The following is a 21,337-nucleotide window of genomic DNA, read 5'->3' on the forward strand; positions in this document are numbered from 1 at the left end:
TTGTATCTTCTCAGAGGGGTAAAGTGCTCGATGCAGGGATGCAGAGCAATATTACGATAAATATGAGAACACATCAAGTATGTTTGGTACCTATTACTCGAGTTTCACGCATACACGCGATCGTCAGATAGTTAGATTTTATTTATACAATAAAATCTACCTATCTGACGATCGCGTGTATGCGTGAAACTCGAGTAATAGGTACCAAACTATCTTGATGTGTTTCTCATATTATCATATATTATATACTATATAATATAATATATATATATATATATATATATATATATATATATATATATATATATATATATATATATATATATATATATATATATATATATATATATATATATATATATATATACTTGTTTAGTTCAAGATCAGCTGGAGTAGAGTGCTCAATACTAGAGTAGAGCTAAATACACAAGTATATATCGTATATTTATCGTAATATTGCTCTGCATCCCTGCATCGAGCTAAATACACAATTGTGTATATATATATATATATATATATAATATATATATATATATATATATATATATATATATATATATATATATATATATATATATATATATATATATTTGTAAGTACAGTATGTATGTATGTATCATGCACAGAAAGAACATTAACAACGTCATGAGTCCTCGAAAATTGCTGTCTACAGAATTTAGTATATTATCTAGGAAATGTGTAACAAGTAACTGGTAAATGTATGATATATTGTCTACATTATCCCAGCTTCTGGCAGGAAATTTTCCCCTGTGCACAAAATACATTGTAACAATTTTTACAAGTGTTGAACTAATGTTTGCTCTCAATTGGCATCTGAACATGGATACTTCTCATAAACAAATTATTCAAAAAGATAATCATTAGCAAATTTAACCTCATGTTACCCTCCAGTTTGTAGATTTTTATGTCAGCATAAACAGAGGTAGATTTGCAGGTCAGCATAAACAGTGATAAATTGTAGCTCATTCAAAATTGGAAAAGTTTATGTCTCCATTGGGAGTGTGGATATCTGGAGAGTGATGTCATTTATGGTAGAGTTTTCCCATAAGACACTGTCATTATAATTGAGACATCCCCAGGCCCCAGCGAGATGACTGCCCTGTTTACTCTTACCTTTCTTATAACATGGAGAAACGTGTTAATCCACCAAAATTACGCATTCCGCTATGTACACATTCAATTACATCACTGATGCTGGTTCGCTCAAATTGCAAATTGCAATAAGAGGATTATCCAGTGTGTAATTTTCCTCTAATAGATTTCTGTGTGCCGAGTTAAATACAGGTAATTACGAAATAATTAGACAGTACAGTTTCACGCATTTATGATGAATTCTTTACCCAGTGGAAAAATTAATTATCATTACAAATGATGAATTGTTTCAATTATTGAGATATCTCCTGTCCAATCACTCGACGCTTCTGTTTAAATTGTTGGAGATGTAGAGCTATTTGTATTAGCCTTAATAATTTCCTTCCGAGAACAGGAGGGAATTGGCCAAGGCAATAGGCAATAGGATGTTGAATGAGTGTTCACAGTGTATTGTGACACTTTTGACTAATGGAATTATGTTGACTGGTTTTCCTCTCTCACCATTGCATCAGCTTATAGGGTTAGAATTCATCGATTTGAAAAACATTTTCTCTCTGACTGCAAATACAGTCATTACAATAATAACCATTTTCAAAAATTCTGTCACACCATAGAAGGATAAGAGAGCCTTAGATGCTTCATTCTTCCAGAGGTTGAAATAAAATTCAATTTTCAAGGTTTTGAAATCAGAAAATAAAAGATTGAACATATATTCTGTTTGTCAACCACTTAGCAAGATGTAATCAAACTTTGGTGTATATCACAAACTAAAAAGAAAGAGGGGATAGAGTGAAACAAAATGAATGGAGTATAATCTTAACAAATTAATAAGAATATTATTTCTTGTATTCACTCTTTGCTTCATGCCTTACATCAGCTAAGAATGATTGCAATCATAAAATGTTCCTATCTGTTTGTACATATTGGGTTCTGATGTGGACAATATGCATTTCATACATCTACGATTGACTTCAAGAGAAAATGAAAAATTTAAAATTTAATTTTGCATTAACTGACGTACTTTACATAAATGAGTTATGAGGACACTGATGGTGAAACATCTGGTTCTCAGATGTATGTTCTACGTAGGCAATGTTGTCTCTCAAGATTAACCTGAAGCAATTTCAATCAGAAGTTGCCAGAACTTGCTCCTACAAAAAAAGAATCAAGCCTTTTAGCAACTCAGGATATTACAGACATATCCATTTCCATGGAACTGATGCAGGGAAAATGACTGCAACTGAAATCTGATATATTATGGAAATTGTCTTGAAAAAATTCTGGGTAATTTCTAAGAAGTGTCACTTAAAGGCGCATGGGTCAGGCATCAGATTGTCTGGCCAGGAAATTTACTTACTAGATTACTATTTCAATGGAAAAACAAAAGGCTCTTACAGACTAGAAAAAACTTCCAGAAGATATACTCATTTCCAATGCAAGTATCACCAATGGGACAATTTTACATTATCACAGCAGCGTATCCTCTGCTTGTGTTTCAGACATATTACCTTCAGCAATTTTTGTTCAAAGTTGATTCATTGGAAATGTTCACCTGATGCATATGTTCAGCTGATCTCTAATTATCAAAAGCACAACTTGGAATATTATAAAATATTTTGAATTAATAATTCAGATGAAACGATGAGCAGGTGCTCCACGAGATGCATGGCTGGAATGTGCATGTTGCAGGATGACTCTATAGGACAATCATATTGTGAAAGTGTTTATTTCATCTTGTTAACCTTTTATTAAAACTGTTGAAAAATAAATTGATGGTGAAAGGTGCTGGGAAGTTATTATGTCTATTAAAAATAAAAGGGAAATATATTATATAAGTATAGGATAAAGCCAGAGTACGAGGGCTCTTCTGGTACATAAAGTTTAACCCAACGATAAAATGTCAAGGCCACAGGCCAAGACATTTTTAGCTCCCATAGCCATATGTATATATGGCAATGGAAGCTATTCTTATAGGCTAGGGAAATGTCTGTATGTATGTATGTCTGTATGTCTGTATGTCTGTACGTCTGTATGTCTGTATGTCTGTATGTCTGTCCGTCAACATCAAAAACTCCAAAACCGCTGCATATTTCATCTTGATATTTGGTGTGTACATGGATGATGGGCTGTAGATGAGATTTTGTTCAAATGAAGTTGTCATTGCCAAAAATATGCAAATTAGTGCCAAAAAAGGCGTTTTTGGTAAAAAATCTCAACCGCTGGTCAGACAGCTTTGATATTTGGTATACAGGTCTCTAGGGATAACCCAACTTGGATTTGTTCAAATTGTGATGAAATATGCAAATCTGTATTTTTAAGGAATTTTTTGTCATTTTGGTCAAAAATTTATTTCATCAAAACCGCTTGTCTGACAGCTTTGATATTTGGTATACAGGTCCCTAGGGATAACCCAACTTGGATTTGTTCAAATTGTAATGAAATAAGCAAATCTGTATTTTTAAGGAATTTTTTTGTCATTTTTGGTCAAAAATTTATTTCATCAAAAGCGCTTGTCTGACAGCTTTGATATTTGGTATACAGGTCCCTAGGGATAACCCAACTTGGATTTGTTTAAATTGTAATGAAATAAGCAAATCTGTATTTTTAAGGAATTTTTTGTCATTTTTGGTCAAAAATTTATTTCATCAAAAGCGCTTGTCTGACAGCTTTGATATTTGGTATACAGGTCCCTAGGGATAGCCCAACTTGGATTTGTTCAAATTGTGATAAAAATAAGCAAATCTGTATTTTTAAGGAATTTTTTGACATTTTTGGTCAAAAATTTATTTCATCAAAACGCTCGTCTGACAGCTTTGATATTTGGTATACAGGTTCCTACAGATAAACTGAATATGATATACGGAATATATGATGAAATCTGCAATTTTGTAATTTTGGTGCAATTTTTGCCATTTTTGGTCAAAAAATGTGTTTCTCAAAACTACTTGTCTGATGCGTTTGATATTTGGTATACAGGTTCCTGGGGGTTCTCTTAGTGTGATATAGTGAAATTTGATGAAATCTTCAATTTTTGTATTTTTGGGTCAGTTTTTGCCGTTTTTGGTCAAAATATTTGTTTCTCAAAAGTTACTCATGTGATAGCTTTGATATTTGGTATACATTTTTATACATAATTATGATGAAATCATCAATTTTGTATTTTTGCAGCTAATTTTGCCATTTTAGGTCAGGCCATCCTGAAATGAGCTATCAAAGATCTCAACCTTCTTCATCAATACATATGTCACAAAAAGTTGCTCTCTACATAACACAGCAGAGCTCTGTCGACCATTGGGTCGCTTGTTAGCTCTTATAGCCGTATGTATATATGTTTACTAGTTTACATTTTATTGAAAATCTCAATAGCCACTGAACAGATTAGATGAAAAATTAGCATGTAAGTACTTTGGGCTGACCTGAAATGATTGTGCACATCTTGGGTCAGTATCTTGGACTTGCTATTTTTCATGAATTTTTTTGTAATTTTCTCCCATTTTTGGTCAAAAAATCTTCTTCTCTGAAACCACAAGTCTGATTGATTTGAAACTTGGTATGGAAGTGCATAGGAGTGACCTTTCCCAAATCTGGGCAAATCGTGGTGAACTTTGCATATTTGCATTTTTTGGCTATTTTTTTCATTTTTGATCAAAAATTTTTTTTAACTCTGAAACCACACGTCCGATTGAGTTGAAACTTAGTGTAGAGGTTTTTACGGGTGACGTCAGTAAGATTTGATCAAATTCTGGTGAAATTTGCATAATTTTATTTTATTGGGGGAATTGTTTCTATTTGTGATAAAAAAATCTTTTAGCTTGATTTTAGCTTGTTTTGATAACTATATGGGAGCGACCAGTGACATTGTCACTATTTTTTCGTAGGGTTGAACTTTATATACCAGAAGAGCCCGAGTACGAAAGTTTATCTGACTTAAAAACTATCGCCCCTAACTGATATATTTTCGTTTTCAATGTTTTTACGTCAACCGTCCCTTTGTCAATGTAACATGTTTAGGATATGAATTAAAACTTTTATTTGTGAAATAGCCTTCCAATGTAATGGAACATCCCATAAATGCCCAAGGGCACATTAGTTTATGTTTGTACCACCACAGATTTTGTGTTGCAGCTGGTTTCCGCTGTGTTACCAAATTTGAATTTTAAAACGTACCAGATGTCTACAGAATATGACATGTTCACTTTTGATTGGACAGCACTTTACTACGGCGCTGTCATTCGTTTCTGGAATATGGTGACCAAAGCTTTAAGAGTAAATAAAACACCCTGAATTGAGCACTCTGATTGGTCAATCAACAGTAGATAGTTTTGAAGGCTCAAATAAAGTTCAATGGCGTCATATACCAGTAGTCTACCTATATCATCATACATCTGTTCTCACATGCAGTTTTTTCAGGAAATGTTGAACAGATGCAAATTGTTGACAACAAGTTTGACTGACTTTCAATGATCAAATCTGAATAGTTTAGTGCAGTACTGTATAATATCCATAGGCAGGAGCATATGCGACGCTTGTGTATTGATTACAGTCTTTGTGAAGTTCAATAAACTCACTTATTAGTAGTATGACAATGTGCACTACTATAATTATATCATTATTACAAACCCACTGGCTCAGTGCAACCACCTGTCGATCATTCGTCTGATAAATGTGTAGAAATTCTATCTGACTCAACATACAAGATAAGAAATAGGAACTGTTCAAGAAGTTCTGTAAATCAATATGCATACATGTAACTTGTTGGTCTATCAGTGCTGAGTAAAGTTGTTGCTCATCTGATTGTAGTCATAGTGTGAAGTTACAGTGTGTGCTAAATGCTAACATTTCCGTGGTGACTTGTATAAAAACATGATCACCATTATTACTTAGTACTTCTACAAAAGTCCCAGTGAAATGTGCCGTGCAGTTTTTATGAGAGTTTGCAGTGAACTTATATAAAAAATTCTGATTAAAACCCAGGTACCAGTAACACCGCAAAGTGTAGAATTTTTCAGTTTCTTTGAAAGGATCCTTATCACAGCTCTGTTTGTAAGCATTTAAAAAAGAAATGCTATTGAAAGTGTGATCATACAGTATTACAGAATATTAGAGCGAGTCCCACAGCATTTATCAGTGACTATTAATAAGTGTAGTTAAAATCTATAAAACATATATTTTAGTTTTACGGAAAGCCCAGCCTAATTTATGATATATTTATTTGTGATTGACATGCAATTTTCAAAACAAACAAATTTTGCAAACTGCAGTTTGTGCCTACTCAAAATTCCATTGAATAGTATCAGTAGGTTTTTGTTAAACAACAATAGCAGTGAGTTGACAAATTAAGTGAACAGTACAACCGGATGAGGCAACTTAAGTGCCATATCTTTATCATCATAGAAATCCCTCAATAGCCATTTAATACATCACATTGTGAAACTTTCCTACGGGTATGTATATTTGATAGATGAAGCTGTGAGTGTTGCTGTGGTAATGTGTCACTCAGATGTATTTATATTGCAACATATCCCACACAGGATGGGTATTTCCCACAATGCCTTTCTGTTCCCGCTGCAATGTTTGAAGTGACCTGGGGGTCAAAACAAGCATTTCTGTGATTTTGTTACATAAATTGTAAATTGAAAGGCCGATAATTGGATTTAGCAATCTGTTACAAATCCATTCTGTCAGTCAATCACAATTAAAGTCTCAGTGTTTCCAAAAGTGTGAAGTGACAAAGACTGCTTTTGGTTTCTAACAAAGAGATACCATGTGACAGCTTATTGTTTAGTGCCTGTGACACGATTTCCCTTTGTCAAACCAATCCCCCCTATAAAATTAAAGAAGGAAAGATTTTTGAAACACATGATAGTAAGACTTAAAATTCTGATTGGTTACTGGTGATACCAGACAGAGTGGTGGACTTAACTCTCTTTTATTCGTTTCACTGACTTAGTATGAGTAATGGTCAGGTGCAAGGGGGTTATTTATCAGGACTTGTAAATTTCATGTGGCATTTCAATATTTCCAGAGTAGTTGCAATGATTAAGGCACACTCTTTATTGACACCATTAACTCAATATCATGCCTAAGGATTGTACAAGTAGATGTGAAATATGACCCCATTTGCAGAGGTGACGATTTCTCCTGAATTAATGTAAGGGAAAAGGACTTGATTTTAAGAGTTCAATTATTCACACCCAAAAAAAGGAATCATTTGTGAACATTTTAGCCTCTAGCTACTTACAGAAATAAGATCATCAGAATTCAAGTTTCGGTGTAATTGACCTAGTTATTCATAGGTGTGAGGTTTAATTGGGGAAGTTGAATTGTTTTATATTTTCCTGTTTTCCTCACGATTTGCAGTGGAGGTCAATGTATGGCAAGAACTAACAATAAAATAGAAGCTTCCATATATGAAACTGCAGATGCCGAAACTCTGACCATTATCATATGCATGGTTTTATGACAGTTATTGTATAACAGACCCCTCTATCCTATGAAACATTGTATATTATTGGTAGACATCACTTTCTCTCATACTAAAAATAATTTTTATAGTTCAATTTCTCAGTGCAATATATTTTTGCACTTGTCACGTGTTTTTTTTGGTTAATATTTTTGGATATTTAAATTTTGAATTTATTGCAGCAGTAAACGTACACCAAAAGGTCAAGTGAAATATGAAAAAATACTCTTATCACTGAAAACAATAGTTCTCATGATATCAAATGTTTAATTTTCTTACACAGTTGGTTTTGTCTGTATGAAATTTAGCGCTGATTATTTATTCCGATGGCTTTGATGAATAACATTTCATCAATCACTGCTTTTTAGTCCCCACGGACACCGTCCGGGGGGACTTATAGGTTTGGTCATGTCCGTGCGTGCGTCCGTGCGTGCGTGCGTGCGTGCGTGTGTGCGTGCGTCCGTCCGTTCACACAGATATCTCAGAGATGCAAGAAGCGATTTCATTCAAACTTGGTACAAGGATTACTTCATATGTCATACAGATGCACGTCGATTTGTTTTGGGATACGATCCAATATGGCCGCCAGGCGGCCATTTTATTACGATTTTTTCATGTACAGAGCCATAACTCAGACATGTTTCAACCAATTTTATTCAAAGTTGGTACAAGGACATTGACCAATGTCATAGATATGCACGTCAATTTTCTTTGTGATACGATCCAATATGGCCGCCAGGCGGCCATTTTATTACGATTTTTTCATGTACAGAGCCATAACTCAGACATGTTTCAAGTGATTTTATTCAAAGTTGGTACAAAGACATTGACCAATGTCATAGATATGCACGTCAATTTTTTTTGTGATACGATCCAATATGGCCGCCAGGCGGCCATTTTATTATGATTTTTTCATGTACAGAGCCACAACTCAGACATGTTTCAACCGATTTTATTCAACATTGCTACAAGGACATTGACCAATTTCATAGATATGCACGTCGATTTGTTTTGTGATACCATCCAATATGGCTGCTAGGCGGCCATTTTATTACAATTTTTTCATATACAGAGGCATAACTCAGGCATATCTCAACCGATTTTATTCAAAGTTGGTACAAGGACATTGACCAATGTCATAGATATGCACGTCAATTTGTTTTGTGATACGATCCAATATGGCTGCTGTGTGGTCATTTTGTTACGATTTTTTCATATACAGAGGCATAACTCAGGCATATCTCAACTGATTTTATTCAAAGTTGGACAAGGACATTGACCTATGTCATACATATGTACGTCGATTTTTTATGTGATACGATCCAATATGGTTGCTAGGCAGCCATTTTATTACGATGTTTTCATGTACAGAGCCATAACTCAGACATATTTCCACCAGTATCATTCAAAGTTGACATTGACCTATTTCATACATATGCTCGTCAATTTGTTTCACGTCATGTAGCAGTAACATGTCAATTATTGAAGTTTCGTAAGTAGGCTGATATGTCAAGAAATATGTACTGCATCAAATTCATGAAACTTTATACAGATGTTAACCGATGTTAAGCTCACATTGCTTTAACATTGAAAAAGACATTTATCAGTGTCATTTTAATTAATTTGTAATTGCATAAGTAATGAACTTTCCTAATTAGGGTGATATAGCCACAAATTAATACAACGTCAAATGTGATGAAACTTGATACAGATGTTGATCTCATAGTGTTGTAAATACTGCATCAAACTTTATGAAATATGGTACCAGTGATAATCTGTTAAGTGTTAGAATTGTATGCAAAAATGTTTTGCAACATCCTGTTGATTAATTCCTAGTTGACTCATTTTATGAACTTTAGGATGGTGGCCTACATTGGTTTTATGTTTTCATCACCATGGAACTCATTCTTGGCCATTGAGCGCCATCTGTATCAAAGTATTTTTATCACAGACCTAATTAATGAAGAGGACTCTATCCTCTCTTAGGACATGTAATCAAAGTACCCATTATTAACAAGTGGGGACTGTGTCATCAACGATGACTTGTTGATCCTATTATTGAACAAATTTTAGTTAATATTCTTCAAACTGTCAAATTTATTGTAGGTGTAACCTTCATCATTTGAACTTTCTTCTGTTCATTGAAACTTAAAAGATATGCGAAAAAGATATTCCTGTAGTACCTGTGACTGCTACAGCTATAATGTCACTGTGAATCCGAATTCTGCCTTGTTCTGCACTTTGCACTTGTACATATATCAGTCAGGAACTAAGGAGATTTGAAACTACACCACAACATTGTATCCTGGTGTATGTCCATGCAATGAATCACTGACGCAACCAAAAGAATAATCAAATAGGCAGACTGAGAAATGGAAATGAAAGTAAAATGACAAATAATGTAGGACACTGAATGATATAAACTCAGGTCACAATCTCAGCCTGGATATTATTTACCTACCCTGTTTGCATTTAATGCAAATATATTTAATTCGGGAAATTTTGTTATTACGCAGACATTAAATTATGATAGTGTTTGATACTAGTTTGTAAATGTAGAATTCAGTTTATGGTATTTCCATAGTACAGACCCAATCATCATCTCTCAATACTGGAATATTTGCATTAAATATTATTCAAATTTTATATATTTCAGTAATAAAAAGGTTCTAATGATTAAAACTTTGGTGGAGATGGTTAAAACTGGGAAAAAAATCTGTCGAGCGAAAAATTGCTAAACTTGTTTGCAGCCGTACTTCCTTCTGGAAAAATTACCAGAATGTCTGCTGGAAACAAGTATGAAACATTTCGGGAAAAAATTATTCATCCTTCAAAATCTGAAAAGACTTGTCAAATTTTGGAATTTTGACAAATTTGCATGTCAACATTCCAATCAACCCCAGTCTAAGATGTAATGGCCCATCCCAGATTATTACATTTCAAATTGTGAATATTCACAGGAACCAACCAATAACTGTCAAAGGTTCTTCTTGTTGGTATATGCAAATTAGTTCATATTGAAAACCCCCCTTTCAATTTCACACTACCATTTCCATGTTTTCACAGTTGATATTAACTTCACAAATTGAATTAAGGTAGTATTTTATTCCAGACTGATGTCAATGTAAGTATTGTAACATGTCATAGCTTGCATACACCGTCCAATTAGAGACACAGGAAAAAGAGAGAGATGAATTCAAGATTAATGTGAATTCTTCAGTGATGTTCATTTCAAATAATCTCCCATTCACTTTGCTGACAGTAATTGTTCCATCAATGGCAAACTTTCAAAGTCACTGTCCATGAACTATAGTCACGGTAGATTTCTGATGGTGGCCTCTTTGTATTATTAAAAACAACAGGACTGAAATCTTTGATGTGGCGGTTTGTGTGTCAAGTTTGCCTGCTATGTGTTTCTATATCTGTTAGTAATAGAATCAAAATTATATTATATCATGCTACCATGCGCCATTCTGAATGGACGAGAGCTCATTCCACCGATGCTAAAATACAGTTTTAGCACTGATAGCAGTGCTAAAACAGGCCCCTAAACCAGCATTTTCGAAATTGTCCGGTCAGTGCATTTGAACGTACTTATCTAAACCATAGACTCTCGAGAAAGACCGAAACAGTCCATTTTGTTTCAAAGACCGAAGACCGAATTTTGATACACAGATAAAGTGTGGGTCTGTAACTCACCTCTTGGTGTAAATAAGTTGGGATCGATGATGAAAGACATCTGTGAAGCAGCACGTTTGGGGTATGATGCACACAAATATTAGGGCGACAGCGCACCGCGGTGCACTTTGCGGGAGTCGAGACGCGATATATCCCAGTACCGCTCTTTAAAATGAAGATAGTATTTGTTCATACACAAATAAACTGACACTTCCTCACAGTAACGGTATGTAAGATATTTATATTTACCAAAGTTTGGGCTATAACAGATCGGGATGTCCTAACGATGTAGACCAAGAAGTTCACAATAACAACGGGATGACTCCTGGCGACTGCGACGATATTTGACATCAAATGCAACGACATTGTCAGCATCCTCCCTGCATCGGGCAACACACTCAGAATCTGCACAACTGTTCATCACAGTTGCAGTCATCGCAAGTCTGGATTATTTTAAAACTGCTTGTTTTCTGGTACAATTTATGTCCAAATTATCCATCAAAAATAGATCCTGTAACTTCACTGTGCCACCACTGAATGTCGCGACGGTATGCGGTACAGAATGAGACAAATCTATTTTAGTATGCCAAAAAAGCCAGGACTATTGTTCTTATGTAAATTTACGAAAAAAATTGTTACTTTTTTCTTTTGATTTGAACTCTTGACCCATTTTTTGTGTGACCGCAGCAGGTATTTTTTGACAAGTATCGTTTGTGTTGCATGCGAATAAAATGCAATGTCGATATGGACGTAATGCGTATTTATCGTAGGATACTGTGCGCCTGTACGGAATCCTTATAAAAATGCTCGGTCTCGGGCGCAGAATTTCCGACGTTCGATCTCTCAGACGTCCGTTTTCTGCATTTGGCGCTTAGAGTGATGAAAATACGCAAGTAAGACAACAAATACACGCAAGTTGATATAATATAATAGCAATAACCCCCTTCGCAGTCGGGCATACACTCGATTTTGGTACAATTCGCTCCATATAGCACTCGCCTATCGGCTCGTGCTATATGTCGCGCATTGTACCAAAATCTCGTGTATACTCTCCTGCGGCGTGGGTTATTGCTTAAATGTATATGGTGGGCTGCTGACAAGAACAATGGTAATACTGAGAAAATCAAAGCTCAATGTGTATTGAGCTATGGCCAGTAGTTGGTAAAAATGCACGTTTCACATTGTTGAAGCTATCGTGCTATGGGGAGTTGTATGCCATTGTACATTATAGAACCCAAACGTGTAAGGCAAGCGTGCATGACTAAACACTGTAAAAGTCTGCACGTTAGACATTTTAGACACGTTAGGTCCGTACACGTTAGGTTTGCACGATACACGATAGGTCAGCATGATTGGCATGGTAGATTTTGACCGATGTTGAAAACCTAAAATGACATACACGTTAGACATTTTAGACACGTTAGGTTCGTACACGTAAGGTCTGCACGATACACGATAGGTTTGCATGATTGGCATGATAGAAATTGGAGTCATGTGGAGAACCTAAAATGACATACACGTTAGACATTTTAGACACGTTAGGTCCGTACACGTTAGGTTTGCACGATACACGATAGGTTTGCACGATTGGCATGATAAATTTTGACTCATGTGGAGAACCTAAAATGACATGCACGTTAGACATTTTAGACACGTTAGGTGTGTACACGTTAGGTTTGCACGATACACGATAGGTTTGCACGATTGGCATGATAGATTTTGACCCATGTTTAGAACCTAAAATGACATGCACGTTAGACATTTTAGACACGTTAGGTCCGTACACGTAAGGTCTGCACGATACACGATAGGTTTGCACGATTGGCATGATAGATTTTGACTCATGTGGAGAACCTAAAATGACATGCACGTTAGACATTTTAGACACGTTAGGTGCGTACACGTTAGGTTTGCACGATACACGATAGGTTTGCACGATTGGCATGATAGATTTTGACCCATGTTTAGAACCTAAAATGACATGCACGTTAGACATTTTAGACACGTTAGGTCCGTACACGTAAGGTCTGCACGATACACGATAGGTTTGCATGATTGGCATGATAGAAATTGGAGTCATGTCTAAAATGACATACACGTTAGACATTTTAGACACGTTAGGTCCGTCCACGTTAGTTTGCACGATACACGATAGGTTTGCATGATTGGCATGATAGATTTTGACTCATGTGGAGAACCTAAAATGACATGCACGTTAGACATTTTAGACACGTTAGGTGCGTACACGTTAGGTCTGCACGATACAAGATAGGTTTGCACGATTGGCATGATAGAGTTAGACCTTACCGTGTTTGTAGGCCATCACGTGAATCTTGAGAAATATCGTATAACGTGCCGACCTAAGATTTACGGAGCTAACGTGTCTAAAATGTCTAATGTGTATGCCATTTTAGGTTGTCCACGAGTCAAAATCTATCATGGCAATCATGCAAACCTATCGTGTATCGTGCAATTTGCAAACCTAACGAGTACGGATCTAACGTGTCTAAAATGTCTAACAAGTATGTCATTTTAGGGTCTCCAGATAAGTTGAATGGTACAGTCATGATATACACGTTAGACATTTTAGACACGTTAGGTCCGTACACGTTAGGTTTGCAAGATACGCGATAGGTTTGCACGATTGGCATGATAGATTTTGACCCATGTCGAGAACCTTAATGACATGCACGTTAGACATTTTAGACACGTTAGGTCCGTACACGTTAGGTTTGCACGATACACGATAGGTTTGCACGATTGACATGATAGATTTTGACCCATGTCGAGAACCTAAAATGACATACACGTTAGACATTTTAGACACGTTAGGTGCGTACGATACACGATGCACGATACACGATAGGTTTGCACGATTGGCATGATAGATTTTGACCCATGTCGAGAACCTAAAATGACATGCACGTTAGACATTTTAGACACGTTAGGTGCGTACACGTTAGGTCGGCACATTACACGATAGGTTTGCACGATTGGCATGATAGAGTTAGACCTTACCGTGTTTGTAGGCCATCACGTGAATCTTGAGACATATCGTATAACGTGCCGACCTAAGATTTACGGAGCTAACGCGTCTAAAATGTCTAACGTGTATGTCATTTTAGGTTGTCCAAGAGTCAAAATCTATCATGCCAATGTGCAAATTTATCGTGTAACGTGCTGACCCAACGTGTACGGACTTACGTGTCTAAATGTCTAACGTGTATGTCCAGATAAGTCGAATGGTACCATATGTCAATCGTGCAGTCATGATATACACGTTAGACACTTTAGACACGATAGGTGCATCCATGTTTGGCGTGCACGATACACGATAGGTTTGCACGATTGGCATGATAGAATAGGACTTATTTGTACGCCCTAAAATGCAATACATGTTAGACATAGGTTCTTTAACGTTAGGTCTGCACGATACACGATAGGTTTGCACGTTTGGCATTTTAGGCATGTTAGTTCCAACCTGGCATACACGTTAGACATTTTAGAAACGATAGGTGCTGATATGTTGGGTCTGCACGATACACGATAGGTTTGCAAGTTTGGCTTTTTTGGTAACGTTAGTTCGGCTGTTAGTTCCGACCTAACATGTCAAACATGCACTACTAAAATGTAAAATGTCTAAAATGAAAAAATCCCGACTGCTGGCCATGGATGTGTGTATTGCAACTCTGAGCAGCATTAAACACACACACAGGAAAACTCCAGAGTATATAGTTAACACTATTACTTTTCTGCTTTCATAATTTGTGAAGAATTTGAAAAATATGATAATTTACAGACACCAGTGATTCAAGCCAATATGTGCAGTTTGCATCAATTTACATATAAAACAGTTGCTCAACCATATCTCATTTAATAGTGTGTTGTAATGGTGTGTGATCACAAGTACCAAGTTTTGAGTTCATATTGTCAATTTCAAGCTTCGTTGGCAGTCTATGAATATCAATGATGCACAAAACTAAAACCCATTTCTGAAGTACCTCGGAAAATCAGTTTGCAATTGACAAATGCAAATGAAAATTGTATCTAATGTCAGACAATTTGCTTTCAAAGAATAAAAGAGTGTATCACATCATCCTCAATTATCGTCAGCGTATGGTCAAATTTTTTGTATCTCTTCCTGAATGTTTTTGTTTATTTGAAGAATATTGTTGCCTTGTCAATTCCTCACACAAGTACACTTCTTATCTTTCCAAAAGGATTACAGAGAAGCTCAAGAGCATTAAAACCAACCATTCAATTTTCTGGTATTATTTTATTGTTTTATGAGTGCTTTGATGAAATCAAGTAATTTCTCTTGTATTGCTCATAAAATATCAAATGACAATTCTGTAATTTCCATTTGAATTATCATCTTAATTCTTGCCCCAGTGTTTGACAGGAAAACATGTTTCAACCATGTTATAGCCTGTGTTCATTATCAGTGCCCTAGCTCTTAAAGACCAGTTCCATTGTCATTGACCTTCACAATGTCTAATTTCGGACATAGAAGCAAGGTTCACATTAAAGTAGTGCAGCATCGAAAATGAAAAACGCAAACATGTTTTAACGGCAAGATTTCACTACACATCTTTCCATGAACAAGATTTTGACTTTCATTCGAAATGTTAGTTCATGACATCCACTCCACATTTATTAATCACACCTTGTACTGGTATATGCAGCAAAAGAGACAATGCATTTAGCAGTCAGTCTCATTCATGACTGTAAAGCCACTTAGAATTAGATGAGGATTGAGTGAATGGAGCCAAAACAATTACAGGAAGCAACTTGATCAGTTGTCTTTGAAATCATTAACTTAATTGTGCCGTTAACTGACTGTTCCAGCTGCATCAATGGACGTTGGTTGACTAAATTGCCCAGACAGACCCATTTTAATGATGTTAATGAACACTGTCTGTCCATTCTACCTTTATTGTTTTGACTGCATTTCTAATAATTGCCATTCATCTCAATTAGCAGTCATCCAGTATTCTAATCTGATGATGTTTAAGAGGAGTGAGTGAAATTGACAACAACGTAGCTGTAACCTGAGTACTGATACTCTCAATTGTAATTAGAGTGCTGTCATAAGAGCTCACAGATTTAGTGTCTATTATGCACATCCTATTCATGATCAACTTCCCATTACGGAAATGGTATGGTTTGCATTTCCCACCCTCCGTCCCTCACCCCCTTAGAAATGAAGGAGGGGAAAGAAATGATTAATCCCATTTTGCAAAGGAAAAGTTGTAATAGTGTACAACTTCGTTATGGTTCTAGGACCGTTAGACCATTAGCATATATACTACAGGACAATTACTGTAACCGTAGCCCCAACTGATATGTGTGGGAACTGTCGCTAGGGTAGATCTCCAGGGCTATCCTCACACCATTCCTTCCATTCAAAGAAGATAAATAATGTTTGTAAAGGTACTTGTAATGTAATTTGTGAATGTAGCCTGCAGTTGTTGCATATTTTAACACTTTAATTAAATAGTCTCTTCAACAAGAGAGACCTAAATATTACTCATTTTACACATATTGAAATTTTGGTACTACCTGAACATGTAACATTTTACAAGTTTGTTGCATGGTTGTTTGGTAAAGGCTTTTGTAGAATGTGCAGAAGTGAGTACGTCTGCCTGCTTTGTTGCATTTCAAGACTTCAGTATCATTGTTTTGTAAGTCAATTGCAAATTCTTGTTCTATACTCCCCATACATGTGTAAAGTTAATGCCTACTGTTTAGCTTATCAACAGAGCGTCTGCATGTATAAAATGTCACATTATTGTTTACATTTGAATTCTAGCAATTGTCATCATAGATAGCATCGCAGTACTCAAGTAAAGTCACATTTGTGTCTGAAGAAGTCGAGACGTCACAACTACAAGCAATTAGAAACCTCACATTTATACTCTTTTTGAAATTCCATCTAAATTGCCATCCATAAGTGTATGCGGTAATACAAATATCAACTGTAATCGATCTTAAACCAATGAATAATACTTTATTGGTACAAAGCAATAATACAAGGTACAGCAAAGCTTCCAAATTAAAAGACAAGAACGCGGTTGACTGGTAAGCCAAAGAGCCAAGACTGCATTGTACAATGACCCATATTGCAACAAGAGGTGACGTGCCACTCAGATTTATGCAGTTGATGTACACACAATTTGAAGGCATTGTGCCACAAAATACTGTATTACATCATGATCTCAGGTGTGTAGAACAGAAAAAAAAATTTGAAAACACAATAACAAGACTTTAAATAATTTCCACAGTAACATGAGTGATGAAAGTATATACTGTAATGAATATGACTTTTCACTGATTTAAAATTTTTTGTTGCTTTTATTTATCTTTACAATGCCTCAACTTGAGTGCATGATTGGCCCACCATACCGAGGAAAACAAGGAACCAAATATACTAAAATCGGTTATGGAAGTTGGGAATGCGTAGTTCTGTGTACCTAGGTTTTTGGTTATTTGATTGACAATGTAGGGCATTGTTGTTGATGACAAATATCAGAAAGGAATCCACATCTCATGCGTATCACATGTTCAAACTTTTTTCCGTATATACTTTTCCTCTAGGTGGTCAAGGAAAACAAAGACATCAAGAGGAAAAGCCAGGCGCTTCTGATGAAAGCTGGTGTTGATGTGAAAGTCTTTGACATATCATTGGATGACGGTGATGATGCAGATGACAAGAGCTCCGATGAAATTAATGCTCTTGAGAGAGTTGTTGATGGTAGGTGAATTGTTTCTTATGTTCTCCGTGTTGATAGAATAAGTTGTAAAACACACTGATGGCAGGTTTTTAATGTTTGAATTAGTAATGAATTTCAGCAGTCATTATCATACTCCAGAGCACCTGTGATAGCCAAGGGATGTGTTCAGGTAGGGGCGTAGCTATTCATCATGACATTGTACCTGTATAAATCCCTTTGAGCCCTCTGATGCTGGGGAGACCCACCTTATCTAGGGAAGCACAGAACAGGCTTGTGCTATCAGCTGCAGGGGGAACGCAAAGCTCATGTATTTGTATCGTGACTTAAAATTGACTGGAATGAATTGCAACGACAAACCCCTGTGTCAGACATCTGCACAGGTTTCTTACAATGAGTAGGCTTGGGGAAAAAGACAAAAGGAGAACAGTTGGTGAATGTAAAGAGATGATATGTGTCCTTGTAGAAGTCAGTGAGGAAGGTGATAGATGTAAATTTGGAAATGAGAATAGATATGTTGAAGCTGCATGATTGTATCATATTTTAATTTTAACCTGATTATAAGACTTTTACTTCGCATTGCAATATCAATTAGACATATGAGATATTTTGTTTTTTAATAATTATATGAATCACTCATTTGTTCTATCAGTCATCAGGTTTGGCCATTTTCTATTTTAACTCCTGAACCCACCCAAGAAGGCTTATGATAGTATGTGTGAGTCCTTTCACCATCTTTGAAACTGTTTAAAGCCAGCACATTGTATAGCCATGTGACTGTTGGAAATGTAGATCATGGCCATATGCCAGTATTTTCACACGTCAAAAGTCTGACGCTACAAGGCAAAGCTTTCAACATGATGTCAGAAGCAAGCTAGGATGAAGTGTAGGGGTCTTGTTACCGCACATTCAGACAATAACCTGCAGGCACCCATTAATGTACAATGTCATCAAGGTTGTATCACAGGTGTGATGATTAGTGATTATATGCCATGTGTAGTGCATTTAGTGATTTATTTTCAGACGACTGTGGCTTTCAGTCCAGTAAAATTACAAAAATCTGTTACCTGGAAGTCACTTCCACTTTGTGTGCCCGTCTACTCACAACTGACGATCAAAGAGATCATTAACATTCACGAAGTAAAAGGAAAATCCAGACGGGCAGGACCATGTATTCACATGAGATATTGTGCATGAATCCCGTTTAAGCCATTAAAGCTAATATTCTGTAACAAGCACTCAGTGGACACTCTTACTTGATGCTTGAAGATATCAGTGATGTGCATCGTTAGGATGACAGCCAATTCCAATTACGCACCATCTACCTACTTGCTGTCACAAACTAACTGTACATGATTCCTGCGCGTGGATGTTGAACTTGAAATAATTTGCATTTCTTGGCCATTCACCTCTTCCAGGGAGAGATCAGGAATTAAGATGCCTGCTATCACAGTACTTTCTCTCTTGCCATCACAAACAGCTCGAGTACTTTACTGTTGCATTTACTGTTACAGTTTCATTTACTGTGACAGTTTAAGTGTATTTGCAATAAATAAGGTGCTCGCAGATGGCAACAAATTCATACTTTGCCCTCTCTACAATTTTAAGTTTAACCAGAAAATGGAGCTCTACAAATTAACAATTTGATATTTATAATACTTAATATTGACAGTTTATGCAAATGAGAGCCGTGGTGTGCAAATGACTCCACCGGTTGATGGTCCGTACGTCGATAAATTGTCTCTGTAAAATTGTATATTTAAAATTGCATAGTGTACATGAGATATGCATTCTTGTGTGCAATGGTGATTGTGATCTGTAAGGGATTAGGCAGCATGCTGCCATGCAGTTCTATTAGGATATCATATACAATTACATCAATATAGATCTACATGTCTAGTTTGCATATAATTAAAGGCCAGGTTGTATTGTGAAGCCACTGAATAACTTGTTAATAGGCTAGGTCTGCAACAATTATATCAAAGTATTGGCATTGAAAGCTATGGGCAGCCTTCAAAAACAAGGTGGTGAATTGTTCACGTGGAAATTAGATAGCAAGATTTCACCAAGGATTTCATTGAGCTATAATGTGACACAGGATGGGCAGGTGTGCCCATGGAAGGATGCTGCATTGCATCGTAATAGGGGAGGGGTTAGAAGGAAGAGAATTTTGTGCTTTTACCCAAGAAACCTTATTCTTATATGCGAATGTATACATCTATAGCAAATCAATTCATTGCTCATGTATAATTCACTACCTTTGAATGAACTCATATTTCCTTACTTCTGGACATTGTAAATTTTTTTGTAATCATGATTTATTCCATTGAAAATTTGTGATATAGTGAAATGATTAGTTATAACAGTTTGTTGCCATAGGGGCTTTCAGTACTCACAGCAGAATGTGTATCTGCGTTGTCTGTTTCATAGGTTAGAGTGTACCATTCATTTCTGGACCAGTTTTAATAGGTTCAGTATAAGCAGCCAGCCATAATGCCGTCATATGGTCTGTCTCTTTTATATTTATGCAAGATTAACCATGTGTTGATTCATTCATGATTCAATGCACATAATTCCAAAATTTGAGTCTCATACAACATGTTTCTGGTGCAGACTGATTGATGACATTCTCCAGGATTGACATTTCAGATATTTTTTAGTCAGGTCAACATGGCATAATTTTTTTTTTCTTGTTCATAAAGGTGACCGATTGAATGTCAAAGGGATTTCCTGTCATTGATATCAATCTTCCTGACCCATGAAAGATTGGTAAAAATTCTCCGAAAAAAGTCATAGATTAGGAACAATTTTTGGTGCCATGTGTTTGAATTGATTGTACTGCAAATCAGATTGTATGGGGAATATCATATATGAGCTTGGTTTCTGGCAATTTGTGATTGACCAGAAAAATATCGATCTCAATGGAAAATGTTGACCATGCAGGACCGTATAGGTCAGGTACAAAGATGTATCATGGTAATTTTCAGGTCCTTAGATTTTGGCGGGAAAGTTAACATTTTGAGGTGTGTGAGAATGAGAAAAAAACCCAGGTAAACGGAACAATTAATATAGATGAGCCCTAGGAGTCTGTGCTATTAAAAGTATCAAATTAACGAGTAGTGATAAATGAATTTACTGTTATCATTCCTTCCCTGGGCATTTTGTGATTGTGTATATAACAAATCAATCTCCGGAAAGTAAATATTGTCTTTGTCAGGAAAGATAGCATCAGTCTGAACACAGTGTTGTCTTTCACCAGAATGACGTCCAGAATGCTGATTTGATGGCTGTATAAAGTGTGTCATAGGTGTTGCTGACCTTCTCTCAGTAACAGTTCCAAGAATCTGGGCCT

The 21,337-nt window shown here is 36.0% G+C and overlaps 1 protein-coding gene across 1 annotated transcript in view; it reads left to right on the top strand.

The window, feature by feature from the left end:
- LOC139120637 (shootin-1-like) overlaps window positions 1-21,337 on the top strand; it is a 153,751-nt gene that overhangs the window by 76,365 nt on the left and 56,049 nt on the right. The window contains exon 11 of the mRNA XM_070685153.1: window positions 17,852-18,008. Within this exon, the coding sequence (XP_070541254.1) occupies window positions 17,852-18,008 (157 nt within the window). The remainder of the gene's footprint in view (window positions 1-17,851; window positions 18,009-21,337) is intronic.

The sequence above is a fragment of the Ptychodera flava genome, chromosome 20 (assembly GCF_041260155.1).
Source record: "Ptychodera flava strain L36383 chromosome 20, AS_Pfla_20210202, whole genome shotgun sequence".
In the NCBI taxonomy this organism is placed as follows: Eukaryota; Metazoa; Hemichordata; class Enteropneusta; family Ptychoderidae; genus Ptychodera; species Ptychodera flava.